At 30.9% G+C, this 15,452-nt stretch overlaps 1 protein-coding gene across 1 annotated transcript; it reads right to left on the bottom strand.

The window, feature by feature from the left end:
- Positions 1–1,731: 1,731 nt before the first annotated feature.
- On the bottom strand, positions 1,732–3,940 carry LOC114735037 (L-type lectin-domain containing receptor kinase V.9-like). Its single transcript, XM_028922686.1, has one exon. It carries the CDS (start codon positions 3,897–3,899, stop codon positions 1,866–1,868), a length of 2,034 nt encoding a protein of 677 aa, XP_028778519.1. The 5' UTR covers positions 3,900–3,940; the 3' UTR covers positions 1,732–1,865.
- Between the last annotated feature and the right edge of the window lie 11,512 nt (positions 3,941–15,452).

Raw genomic sequence — 15,452 nt, 5'->3', positions numbered from 1 at the left:
TAAGGCAAAATGTCAAAATATGTAAAACTAAATAATTGCTTTATCTTAAATTTGAAAATAATGATGAAACGACAGAATATAATTGTTTGAAAGAGATGAATGGGAAAACTGATTCGCAGATCCTAATTGTTTAAATCAAATTATTGTGCTCATTTCTTTTGAATCACCTCCTCGTACTTTGTTCTGTTAAGCCCACCGTTCCCTGAGGGTTAACACCGTTAACTTTTTGATGATGTGGCTAACATGATACTTACATGGCTTTTCGACATATTAAAAATGAAATATTAAAATTATTTCGCCTTTAAAATTAACAGTGTTAACTTAGGAATAGATAGGTTTAACATATCAAAATATAAGGACTCAATTGAAAAAAAAATACAAGGATTTGATTTAAAATTGAAATAAACCACAATGACTTACAAATTAGTTTTCTCAAAAGGTAATTATTAACTAAGACCATAGGATATATTATTAATAATAAACATTTTATTAAGGTGAGCACAATATGCTATGTTTCTTGGCTAAAAAAATAGCAACCAAGCGGCCCAGATTCTTTTTACACAGAAAATGTTGCCATGTGTTGCAGGTAATTAGTGGGTGCGGCTACTAGTGGGTCATGTTTGATTTTTCTAAGTTTTAAATGTAATGTTTTTTTATTGGGTAGGTATACACGATTAGATGTGAGTTTCATTTTTAATTAATGGGTAAACAGTTTTAAATCACTAATCATTGGGTAGGATTTGTTGGATTTGCCAATCTAATTTGAGATTTTCCTATTTTAGGTGGCTTTATAGAGGGAGAAATTCTTATATGAACTTGGAATGCCACCTCATTTGTGGACTGGCCAATCAATCCTCAACAGCGCAAGAGCATTTTAATCTGACGTGGCAAATTTTTGTGTAAGGCAAAAATAGAAAAATAAATAAATAAAACAATTCACTAAAAAAAATCACGCAGACCCTGTTAACTTTGTCCTTTCCCGTGCTGTGATGTCTCCATCTCCCCCAAACCCCATTTTGCCGCCACATCATTGAGAGTGAACGATTGCTTGTGGTGGGCACCAACGCTGCTGCTACCGGAATCGACGTTCCTAAAAGCATCGGAATTCCATTTCAATTTGTGTTTGAGTTTTTAAAACTATGAATTTTAAATGGCAGGAAGAACCCAGATCTGTTTGATGAACTTGCTAAAGGCCAAAGCCCCACTGAACTACAAAAAATAAATGCAATTAAGAATGTGATATTGATTTGACAGGTACTAGAGATTTTGGTGATTCGCACCAGAAGTGGGTGGAATCAAAAGGCTTATGAAATATCTAGAGGATGGTTCTCGTCCCTTGTAAGTCCAAAGCCTTGAACTATACTTAGATAAGTATTGATGAGGAACCAAGCAAAACCAAGGTGAGGAGAGAATATGAATATGATCCCAAGAAGAGGAATAGATGACTTCGACACCATGGATTTTTCGCTGCCGATGATGATGCGGCGAAGTTGGGCTGGGGCAGGTTCAACGGGTTTCGAAAACAATTCTTGAGAAGTTTTTCTTTTCAATTAAGAGCTTTATTTTGGAAAAAAAAATTCGAATTGCTTGAGATGAGTTAGGCTGCCAGCTAAGATAATAATGAATTGAGTTGTTGAGTTGTGACTGCCCAGACCACAGATGAGGCGGCACTCCAGGTTCATTCGAGAATTTCTCTTATAGAGGATACTTTTTTCCAAATCAATCAAATATAATTAGAAAAGAAAACAGCCATGCAATGAATGAACTTTTAGACTTTTCAACAAATAATAGCGGCAGGGTCAAAGTAAATGAAGATAAAAACAGACCGTACCTATAATTTTCTTTATTTACACATATTTAATGTATTAGCGGCCGGAGGAGGCAAATGGTTCTGTAAAAGTCAAAGAAGCAATAGAAGTTTGGGCAGTAGGAAAATTAGAGGATAATGAAGAATTGGCTTGACCAGACCAACCACCGAAATTTCTAGACTTGATTAAATCCAATAAGTAATCAGGCAACTGAGAATCTCCATCTAAGAATTGCACAATACTAGAAATAGTAGGCCTAGCTGAAGCAATAGGATGTGAACAAAGCAAGCCAAGTGTAAGCACCAATTTAGCTTCATCCACCACATATTCACCTCCTAATCTGCTATCCACTACTTCACAAATGTCTCCTTTATCCCAGCAATCCAAAACCCATTCGATCAACAACACTTTCTCCGGTGAAGTCTGAGTTTCGACTGGCCTTCTTCCACAAGCAATCTCTAACAGCAAAACCCCAAATGAATAGATATCAGTACCTGTGCTTGATTTTCCACTATGCACAATTTCTGGGTCTATGTAGCCTGGAGTTCCTGCAACATGAGATGTTTGAGGATCATTTCCATGGTCACATAGCTTGGCCAGGCCAAAATCTCCAAGTCTAGCATTCATGTCATTGTCAATCAGTACATTGGCTGATTTGATGTCTCGGTGGACGACAACCTGAACCCATTGCTGGTGAAGATATAAGAGTGCAGAAGCCACATCTTTGATGATCTTGAATCTATGTTTCCAGTTGAGTATGTTGTTGTTGGGCAATCGGTAAAGGAACTTGTCCAAACTTCCGTTAGGCATATAGTCATAGACTAAGAATAGTTCTTTTCTTCTTCTGCAGTAACCAAGAAGTCTTACCAAGTTTGGATGCCTGAGACGGCCGATGGTTGAGATTTCTGCCACGAATTCTTTCATCCCTTGTTTTGAATCATGAGAAATTCTTTTCACTGCAATTTGAACATTGGAAAATGGTAGAATTCCTTTGTATACCCTACCAAAACCACCTCTGCCAAGAAGTTGACCCTCTCTAAAACCTTTTGTTGCAATGAATAAGTCCTTGTAAGTGAACCTATGAGGCCCATACAAGATTTGCCAATCTTCCAGAACTTGAATGAATTTTCTTCTCCTTATAATCATAACCACACCATAGATCAAGATTAGAAAGATAACAGCACCCACTAGTGATAATATAGTTATCAACATTTTCTTGTGGACTCTCCCACCTCCACCCATTTCATTTGGATCTAAAAGTCCAGGAATGTCAGGAAGGCGAGAAAGATGAATCTCCTGAGCTTGACCGTTCATCCTGAAACTCCAACCCAATATATAATGAGATGAATTTGACCCGCTAGAGGATGTGAATCCAACATACATAACCTCAAAGAAATAAGAAGAAAGATCTCTTTTCAGTGTGACAAGAGGGGTCTCAGGTTTAGGCATGTTTATTCGATGAATTGTAACACTGAGTTTCTGATCTGTACTATTATATTCAACCCAAACCTGAAACGGTTCTCCACTTGAGAGATCTATCTTTCTGAAGAGACCACGATCAGTATAATAACCTGCAGAAGATTGATTGGCAGATTCCAAACTATTGATATCAATACCAAGATGGTTATCATCAATATCACCAAACTGAAAGTCCTGGTCAGTGTCGAGCTCTACTGCTACAATATGATTGGAACTTTGACCATCGGAGGTGCCGTTGAAGAGGCCAAGATATTGGTTTGGCTGAGCTTGAGGTATAAATCTAGTAGGCGAGATAGCGAAGGCGAGTCCATGGCCATGAAATTTAGGATCGGTGGCTACTATTGCAAAGATGAAAGTGGTGGAGAAAGAGAAGACAGAAGTAGTAGTGGAATTCTTGAATTGAAGAGGAAGATTGTAAAAGACTTGCGCAGCTTCACTTCGGCCACCATCGGCATGTATTTCGTGTGTTGACATGTTGGAATTTTTGAGCTCCTGATCACTGGCCGCTCCCAACTTGAAGAATCCATCAAACATGAATCCGACATCACTCATGTTCTTGTCGGAATAAGCTATGTTCAGGTACAAACACAGCATGAAGATGGTGATAGACATGGTCGGTTTCCTCAATAATGTGGAATTTTCTGTTTTCTGGTTTGAAGAGAAGGATCCTATGTTTATTTTCAACAAAAGCTTTCATATATAAGAAACAAATAAAGAAGAAAATGATTAGTTTCCGGTTCTTGGTGGATACGTGGGTACCGGGTTTAATGGCTGTGACTCATTGTTGACTTGAATACATATGGATAGGCTCTTTCTTCTTTAATAATCAATATCAGTGTCTTATAAAAATCAACCCGTTTCGTCTGACTAATTCAATTGATTAACTTAATAAAGGATCATAGCCATATTTTTAATAACTTCAAAAGAGTGGGTTAAGATGCAAATTTGCCTCACCCACAAGTCTTTTTAGATGCAAATTTATCCCAAATATTTTAAAATTATAACAATTTTGTCCCCTACTATTAAAAATATTAACGCTTAACGGCACTATTAACAGTTAACGTTATGGAAAGGGGACAAAATTGCTATGATTATAAATTTTTAGAACAAATTTATACCCAAAAAAAATTTTCAGGCGTCCAATGCTCTTACATGAAAACTTTTGAAATAAATTTATGCACCTTAACCTTAAAAAATCTAAATCTAGATTTATATTTCTTTTACTCCTCTCACACATGAAGCCGCCTCTTCCTCTTGGTTTTTATTTCCCTTTTCCTTCATCTACCTCTCACATCACATTATCCACCATTTTTCTGTTTTGGCTTCTTGCTCTTGCCTTCTGCGTGCTCCACTGTCCTTTACCAACCACAATCTTTGTTTCAAGCACTATGGGACCAACAATGGCCTCACAAGGGATAATCTAGTCTCAATGGTTAGTTTTTGTTAAATTATATGTTAGCCTATAACTTCAGTTAGCAAAATAAGAATGAATAATAATATGAGAGAGGTTTTATATTACTTACATTTGTTCATATGTAATTTAGATTGCAAATGACGTATGAGGATGTGATATTTTGTTGAATTAAGAATGAAGTTGAGATATATGCAAGGGCCATAGAATATACTTTATTAATATAATTATAATTGGTTTGACTTTATACACTTTGTGGTTTTACATTTATGCTTTCTTTTAAAGTAATAATGATTTAAAGAAGACTTTGATTGTTTTCCAATTGGTTACTTACAATTCTGTACTATTTGGATTATATTTTTCCGTGAATTTTTTTATAAAGTATTTCTGTTTGGATGAATATTAATTTAAAACCAAGCCCTCTAAATACATGTATTTTAGAGAGGAAAAAAATACCACTTCTTTTATCCATATATAAGTTTATTAAAAACAATTTTGTTTGATACACTTTTTAGTACTAAATGTGGACAACTTTAGTTCATCACGTGTTGAGGAACTAATCCCTTCCACTAATTAAAAGTAGAGATTGTTTAATGTAATAATGTCCGCTTAAAGGAGGAATTAACATTTTCATGATTTTCAAAATACATCTTTTTCCAACCAAAAAAATTAGAGTATTACATTAAAAATAAACTAAAAAGTGAATGCAACAAAGTCAAAGTCACAAATAGATGTGTTGTTCTTAATGAGACCCGCAAAAATTTGAAATCATTTTGTGTCGTTAGCACCAAAGGCAAGAGTCGCGTGACGTGCATCATCACGAAGACTTTGGATCAAGTGGATCAATGGAAAAGAAACAAAACAAACTCCAATTCTGCTGCGTTAATATTACTTATTTTGACTATTTGATACAAACATATATATATATATATATATATATGTACTCCCTCCCATTTACAATATGTCACTTTAACTAATTATAAAAACAAAAAATAATAGTTAGCTCATTAAATTTATTTCACAATGATTTTTTTAAAATTTTAATCATTTTAAATGAAATTGTGAAGAAAAGGGAAAAGCACAAAAAATTGTATTTGAACATTAATTACAAAAATAAAATTAAAAAATAAGTATTAATTACCTTTTAGATGAATTATACCTGGAATCAAATTATTCTTCTAAAATTGGTTGTGATATCGACTATAAGGGTATTTGGGTGGAAACGAATTTATAGTTTTAAAAATAATTTTACAATATACGAAATAAATATGTAGAAGAGTTTGTCTGAATTTACAGAAAAGTACTTTTAAAAGTATTTTTATGATTTTCCAAATACTTCGGTGGTGTTGAATTTAATTCTGAAAGGTGCACGCAACCATAAACACGTGTTCCCATTTTTTTGGGGGCTGGGGTCGCTATCTTTCTTAGGGTTTTGCTCCAATGTGTTTGGGCTTGGCCCTTCATGGAGTTTGATTGAAACTGCATATAAGACCCATAACATAGTTTGCCCAATCAAGAACTGCATAGAACCAGCAATTTTATCTTTGTTCTTTAAGTTAGTGTAACTGTAATCAATTTATGTGTGCAGGTTTCAATTAATGTTTGGAGATGCTGTTTCATACTAGCTTTGAGAGGATAATCACTGTATTCAATTTATGTGGTTCTATGCATGATTGTGGAGTCTGTATATATGCTGTTTAAATTTCCTTATGTATAGCTAATTATTTAGTTATTTTTGTTAGACCAATTATTTAGTTATTGACAGATTTATTTTGTCATTTGATGCGGCAATTGGATTTTGTGTTGAAATTAACAGCTCACGTCTGCGATTGAGGTAAGGTCTCAAACAACTTATTTACTAGTACCTCTCCTCATCTAGTTTTTAATATAAAAACTAAATAAATAATTTACGAATATTAAAAAAATTAATTAAATTAATTATTTGTAATAAATGAGTATTATCTTAAAATATTCTTGTTAGTTATATGCATTAGAACAGAAATCCTTCAACATATACAATTACCATGTGGACTATTTTGAGATAAATGAATAAATATGTGAGATAAAGTGAATTAAAGTCTTAGATCAAATTAATCTCTAATTAGCTCTTATATTTATGACTGAAGGTGATCCCAATATAGAGTTGGCAATCATGGAAAGGTGATCCCAATAATGAGTAACAATAGGATAAGTAATTTTAATATTATAATTTTTGAAAATAATTGAAGAATAAATCTCTTGACACACACACACATATAGCGATGTGGGAATCTTACATTTCTGCTGCTTAGACTAAATAAGAATAAATGTGGCCAAAAAAATAAGAATAAATATATAAGAATGCAGTATTACCTACCATGAGAATCTAACAGTTTGAAACGAATATAAAGACAGTCTATCACAATTTCTTGGAGATTCCTTCTGTATTTTGATGAAGGAAATTCAACATAACGTAACTCAGAGAACATATTCTCGTCATGAAGCATATCGATGGTGAAATATTTTATTTATTCATGGTTGAATTAATAATTGCATAATAACGCTAGACTATAAAGAATAAAGGAAAAATACCTACAAATATTCTTAAGAATAATATAAGCTGATTCATCCCCCCTTCCACTCCCCCTTTACTTCTATTTTTATTATTCTCAGAAATGCTCTAATGCCTTATGCCCCACTAGGAGTCAAATTTCTCAGAAAGACATAGCATCATTAGGCTTCATTTTCGAGCCAGATGGCAAGTGCATATACATGAACTTGATGTTCTATATACAATTCTTTTTTTGTTTGTTTCTAGAATGTTTGTTGCACAATTTTTATAGTCATGATAATCGGAATAATTATTATATTCTATATTTTTTAATTTTATATTAACTTCTCAAAATTTTAGTAATTTATTATTAACAATAATAAACTGTGACTTTATATATATTACTTATTTCTCCGCTAATTTACTTTAACTTATAAGTGGACATATACGAACATATTAATATTTGTTTTTATCCATTTGATCAAGATTTGTTTTGTCTAGTAACTTGGACCAACTCTTTGTTCCTAATTTGTTTATAAAAGCATGCTCAATTTGCCTGATTGCCTCCAGTGGAGGCTGAGTCTGCTTCGGACAGGAATCTTTAAATTGGATACCAACTTAAAATCTAGCCAGTAATGAGGCATCATGGATGATAAAAAAATTCTGAATCAATTTTCACTTTTTTAAGAAAAATTGTGATTGTTTTGTGGATTTCTTGGTGATGGTGTTCTATACAAAATCCCAAACAATTTATTCATTAACTAAGGTCCTGGTGGATTTTTTTTTTTTTTTTTGGCATCATTGTAGGGTGATCCTATTAGCAAAACTAAAAATTATTAAATGATATATTAGAAAATTTAGCTTGTAATCTATGTATTACCTCCAATCCTTAATATAAGACCTTGTTTGACTTTTATTTTGATCTTAAATATAGGACCCCAATTCACTTTGTCTCTCATATTTATTTTTTTTCAAGATAGTCCTTCTAATAATGATAGTTTTAGCTAATAAACTTGATTAACAAGGATATTTTAGGAAAAACAACACATATTTATTATAAATAACTAACTTAATTTATTTTTTTAATGTATTCAAATTAGTCAACTGGCTTTTTTATATTTAAGATCGAAGGTAGTATAATATAAAACATACCCAAAAAGTCTCGCTGTGCACGAGTATAATATATCTCATTTCCTGGGGGCAAGTGTGTGTGTGTGTTATTTCCCAGCCTCTTCACAGCATACAGACATAATATTAGTGTTCTTTTAATGGCCCATCACCCCATGGATGCTTTAGAAATGTTTAATATGTGCTTGAGGGTAAGGATGGACCGCAAAAAGTACGCATCCGCATTCAATGCTCACCAGGTGATAAGCGCCCATCACCTGCTGAACAATCTGAGCCTTCCAGATCTAATATAGATGGTTCAGATTTAATATTTTTAAATAATTATTTAAAAAATAATAGTTAAGAGATTATTTTATTTTTATCCTATACCTATTAAAATAATTATTTTAAAAAAATAAAATTAAAATTAAAATTAAATCTGAACCGTCCAGATCTCTGATGAGCACCCAATACAAATCTCAAAAAGTACTTTGGTGACAAAGTTTTGAACCTACTTAGTCATCAACAGATAATTTATTAAAAACTCGAAAATATAATTACAAAAAAATAACATACTGTTTTGAAAGTGATATAATAAATGTTAACTATTAGTATAATAATCTTTCATTTTTTGTGGAATAAAATTTATTTATGTCTTTTGTAAAATAGTGAAATTCCTTATAATAAATTTTTTGGTATATCTTTTGAGAAAAAATATGTTATATAAAACTCAAAATATGACCAAATTCAAGTCAAACAAGAAAATAATTTTTTTGGGCAAAAATAAATTTTTATTTGTGAATATTAAACGTAAATAATCAAATAGTGTATTATTTTATATTGTTTTAAAAATATAAAGACTACAATTTTATTTGACAACCTTAAAAATATTTATTAAATTTTTTTATTTGATAACATCTATTTTTATAATGAATATAATTTAAAAGTCATGTTTTTAAATATAAATATTTGGATTTTTCAAAAAATTAAGTGGATGCAAATGAAAATTTTCTAGAATGTTGGAGTGAAACATATTTAATAATTTGACAAAAACAGATTGAGGGACACAGCCAAAAGTGGGATATTTACCTAATTTAAAAAAAAAAGTAGTTTGAAAATGTATAATAAAATATTAAAAATATGTAGTTTACTTTTACTTCTGTATCTTTATTCTTTAAGACTCAACTTCTCCGTAAATTTAGCCTTCTAATGATGAATTGATCAATTAGAATGGATTCACTTTAATATTTTACAATTTCATGGAGAATGACATTTGGGCCTTTTGCAAGAGAATTATTAATACTTTTTTTCTTTAATTAAAAAGTATATTAATACAATATATATACTTGTCAATTTCAAGCAGATCATATGCTTAATGAACCAAATATTAATAATTTATTTTACATGGAAACCAAATGTCATTCTCCCCCAGCTATTTCCCCTAAGTGCCTTATTTTTGTTAAAAAAAATAGTATTTTTAAAATTTTAAAAATTAAACTTTAAAACACAATCTAGATCATTTAAGTGAGTGTGTACTTTTTAATACACCAGGTCCGTATTTCCATTTTGTTTTCATTGACTAATGACTAGGAAGAATTGAATAATAAACTACAATAGTAAATAACAATTATTTCTGTGGAGAATGCGAATGCAAGATACTTGTTTAATTAGAAGAGATTCCCCAATCCACAAACGCGTGACCCTTATACATACAAATCCCTGGTTTTTCTTTTATTATGCCCTAAATCTGGACACAGAGTCATGAGAGCCGTTTAGCCTTTGAAAATGCACAAAGTCGGCAGATCAAAATTGTATTCTCTTCCACTTAGGCAATTAAAAAGATAATCCTAATCTTGTAATAAATTATTATCTCCAGTCTTTAATATAAGAGCTTATTTGATTTTTATTTTGGTTATAAATATAAGACCACAATCCACTTTGTCTTTCATATGTATCCATTTTTTTAAAAAATAATCATTGTAGTGATGGTAGTCCTAGCTAATACACTTAATTAGTAAAGGTATTCTAAGAAAAAAATATTTATTTATTATAAATAACTAACTTAACAAACTTTCTTAATCTACTCAAATAAGTTAATTAACTCTTATATTGAGAACAGAAAGTAGTAATACAAGTGCATAAGACACCCAACTTAAATTTTCAGGTTTCCAGTTATATATGAAACAACCTGCCATCCCTAACATGAGAGCAAATTTAGGATTCATTTGATGAGAGAAAAATGAAAGGGATGAGAGAAAAATGAAAAGGATGAGAGAAAAAATTTTAATGAGTTTGATTTACAAAATTGAAGAAGTGGAATTAAAAGCTTTTTAATTAATTTTTATTATGCTTTTATTTTACATCTTTTTATTAAAAGGAAAAATTTCAATAAACCCCCGGTAGCCAAATTTATATTACAAATGGGTTACAAATTGTCGAATTCTTGTTGTAAATCGCAAAATTTAGGTTGTTCATTCATTCACCCATAAAATTTACGAGGATTTACAATTCAAATTTTCCTATTTATAATAAAAATTTAGCGATTTGTAACTCAAATAAAGTAAAGATATTTTTATTTTCTCATACAAAAAATTTTGGTGAGGGTGTAGTGAAACTTCAAAATTTTCTGAGGGTTGACTGATATTAATTTTTTATCAAGAGAGGGCATTGAAATTTTCTTTTATTAAAATCTTAAAACCCACTTCTTTAATTTTTTTAAATTAAACTTATTAAAATTTTCTCTCCTCTCCATTTTCCTCGTACTAGACATAAGTTAAAAGGTTAAGTGTTTTTATCGACAACATTTATCCCAAAGAGCACTATGCACTATAAAGTTTACTTATGTGTAAAAATATACATGAAATTATCAAAAGGTTGCATCTGGCACCATACCGTTAAAATCTGTTAGTTTATTGTTAGTGAGGGACATGAAGTCAGTTTTAAGATACATTTATAACAACAAAGTTTACATTAAGGGACACTAGCCACATAAAGTTTATTTAAGTGCAAAAATATACTTGAACTTTCTAAAAGGAAAAAAAACAACAAAATTCATTAACACCCATAAATATCAGTTAACTTTATTTTTTTAGGTCCCACCAAATATCACATTTTCTCTCTATTCATTTCCACACTTCCTCCTCTCCTTAATATAATGGATTAATTTGAAAATATTAAAAAGGTAAAATTACTTAATTATAACATATATTATATGATCTCTTTAAATATTTATATATTATTAGATTACATATTAGTTTATGAGCGAAACAAATTAATTTGGAGAAAAACAATAAATATAATATTTTAAAATAATTATTTAATTCATTAATCTCTTAAAATAGAGTGGATGATTTTGTCATTTTTTCCCCTCTTTTTAGAAAGTTCATGTATATTTTTGTATCTAAGTAAACTCTCTATTATCCCTTTTGCCACTTGATGTAAACTTCATTATTAAAATTCACCTTAAAACTGACTTTATGAACCCCATTGACGATAAACTAACAAACATTAACGGTATGGTGCAAGATATCCTTTTTGATAACTTAATGTATATTTTTACATCTAAGTAAATTTTATGGTGCCTAATGTCCCTTAGAAAAAACTTTGTTGTTAAAATTACATCTGAGCCCTAAGTTAAATATAAGACTTCAATCTATTTTATATCACATACTTGTCTTTTTTTCTCCCCAAACTATCCATACTGATTATACATATTAAGAAAGTTTATATGAAATGGTAATTTCAATGTAAATGATTTAAGAGAATATTTTATTTCCTTTTAATTCTATTATTGGGTTTTTTTTAATGGTAGTCAATTTTCATGGTTTAAAAAAAATCTATCATTTTTCAATTTTTTAATTATATACTCCTTCCAGTCTTTTTAATAAGTTTGAAATTTGGGGAGTAGTGTAGTTCATTTTATGAGTTTTAATTTGAGTTTATCTTATTTGGACAAAAAAATTTGAATTTATCTTAACATTTAATATATTTTTCAATTTTTTAATTATTTATTCTTTTTTATTTGTCATACTCTCTTTTATCACATCTCATTATACATTTTTCTTTCATCCTTTTTGTTATTTATTATAAAGGCATATTTAAGTACAAAAATATTATATTTCTAACCGATTTATTATTTTTAAGCTAATTTTAATTCATTGTTTATTATCGGCAAATTAATTTTTTGAAATTTATAATAAACACAGGAGGGAGTATTAGAAATATAATGAATTGCTCATTGTAGAGAATACTATGATTTAATTAAAGGGGGAAGGAGAATTAGAAACAAGAAAAGCAAATTATTGCATTGGGACATGAAGGAGTGGTTTAGATGAAAATAAAATCATAATTTTAAAAGTAATTTTACGACATACGAAATAACTATATGAAAGAGTTTATTTCAATTTATGAAAAAATATTTTCTTACTTTTGATAATATCCAAACACCTTCAAAATCGAGCTGGAAAAAGAAAAAGTAATATTATAATGGAGGAATAGGTTTCAGTTCAATTAAAAGTGGAGGATAACTTAAAATTGAAAATTGAGTAACCACTAACCACCATTTTCTCCGCATCAACGGTAGGTAATCGGCAACGAAGCCATAATAATGTAGAAACAATAATTAATAATTAATGCATACGAAGCCCCATCTCTAGCTTCCATTCATAAAGACCACACATTAAAACTTAAATTCTTGCCAATCATTTTACCCTTCCTTATGATATGGGAAGATTCTCTGTCTAAATTTAATTCATATACTACCCCAGTAAGCTTTAATTTTCTTTATCGTCTGATCCTAAACCCATCAAATTGTTCATCATATGCTCTCTCCAGAGACACACAGATATGAAAAAGAAGTAACTTACTTAAACTTTTTATATCCATCACGTCAAGTTTTTTAATCCCATACGACTGTGTATTTTATTTTTAAAATATTAATAACATTTAATAGTATTTAATTATAAATTTATATGGAACAAAAAAAACACATAATCATATGTGATTAGAGAATTTAACGTAATAGATATGAGTAACTTGATATAAGTTTTTTTTATATGAAAAAAATACTCACATTAAATATTTATCTATTATGTCAACTTTTTCATCTAATGCAATTAATCTGCAGCACAATCACTTTATAGGATTTAAGAGATGAAACGAAGATGCTTGGCTTGCCGAGCAAGTATGGAATCTCGGAGGCTCACACATGCACACTTACTTCTAACTAATCTGGATGCCTTCCTTATCCCTCTTTTGGCAGCAATCGTCCCTTGCCACACGCCGCCGCAAAAGTTGCCTCCCCGCCTCCCCGCCTCCCCGCCTGGTCTCATCTCAACCCTTTGGAATTTACCGTCCCCTTGTCGCCACGTGCATCTCCCCATTTGGTGACGTGTCATTCAACCCGCATCTTCTCCTTTGAATTTTTACCCCATTCACGTCCATCATCATTTTGACCCCAAAAAAAAATTAAAAAAAAAAAGTTCATCATCATTCTCTCATACAAACCTCATTCCTCACATTCACCTCCACCTTCGCATGCCCTCTGCCCCTTTTTGTTCCTTAATTAATTAATACTATTTTATCCCTTAATACATATTATATTATCTCTAGTTTTAATATAAGTACAAGACAAATAAATCTTATATTAAAATTAAACACTAAAGATGGTATTATATATATGTATAATATTTTATGAACTTGCTCTTCATGAGTTGAGATATTTAATAAGAGGATTTTGAACTAAATATAATTTAAATTTAAATAATCTAGATATTAGAAATATATGATTTTAATCTAATAAGTTTGAATCTAAATCATATTTAAAACAGGATTTAATTAATTATCAGATATTAAAAAACATATGGTTTAATTTAATTTGTTTAAATTCAAATAATCTATCATCTCATTAATTGAGACATTGAGATAACAGATAGTACATCATGATAAATCTATTTATGGTGAAGATCTTAGTATGCTTTGGCTTCACAAAATATTCTCTACTACCTCTTCATATATAGAGTCTCTCTAGATCAATTATATTACTAATATTGTTTGGTTTTTCAATCATCTTTCCTCCTCTTCCTTTCTTAGCTCTAGTAGTCTGCCTGGTAAACCCTTTCAAACCCTGTAAGTTCCTCTTTCTTGCTCCTTTATTTTGGAACACAAAATTTCATGTAGTGTGACTCTTTCATTATGATTTGCGCAATACATAAAACCACACTATAATTTGTACTTTCGTAACACAAATTGTATTACAAACTAAATATGATATTTAGGATCGAATGAAGTATTTGTTTTATATATATGGCTTTAAAATCAAACCTTTGAGCACTTAGCTTGGAAGATAAAGAAAAACCCACCAAACAATCCGCACTGAATTGATACTCACAACCTATTTTGATTTTTAATTTTACAGTATATAGTGGTGATATAAATATCATGTGCGGTAAAGAAAAAACAAAAATCCTGCCATGCCATTTAATTTATAGTCCTTGAATGGTCCGATCCCTTCTTAATTTTAAATGATTATTTAATTTTCCTACAATCATGCCGATGCAATACAATTTCCATGTTTAACAAACAAGAGTTCAGTGGCCCCTGCCCCTCGCCCTTCGATTGCTCCTGCTATAAATAGGCCCTTACAGCTTCTTCCCTGTCCACAAAAGCAATCGATCCATTCCTGTGTCCTTTCAGAATCTCAGTCTATTACTTTCACTTTGTTTCTCTCCAGGTGTTTCTTCTTCTTCTTCTTCTTCTTCCACCGCCGCCGGAGATAGATTATTGGAGGCGAAGTAAGTCTTATATTTGTAGTGCTTCCTTGTTTTCCTGTTCTCTCTTTTGATTCATGGCCATAATCCCGGCACGTCCGTTTTAACATTTCTACAGAGTAAAATACAATTCTGGTGGACCTTCAGAGTTCCCATAGAAAGCCTTTCGTGTTTTGCAGAAGCGTGAATGTTGTAATGGAGATTAAAGGTGGGAAGAAGAAGTCCCGCATTAGTAGTTCTTTACTCTACGAGGTCCCCCTTGGCTACATCATTGAAGACGTTCGACCCAACGGTGGCATTGAGAAGTTCCGATCTGCTGCTTACTCCAACGTAAGTTCTCTTCGCCGAGA

This window comes from Neltuma alba, unplaced genomic scaffold, assembly GCF_004799145.2.
Source record: "Neltuma alba isolate B1F8T4 unplaced genomic scaffold, ASM479914v2 tig00013174_pilon, whole genome shotgun sequence".
Taxonomy (NCBI): domain Eukaryota; kingdom Viridiplantae; phylum Streptophyta; class Magnoliopsida; order Fabales; family Fabaceae; genus Neltuma; species Neltuma alba.
Note: the sequence above shows the minus strand (reverse complement) of the source record. Positions and strands in the feature narration are given on the sequence as shown.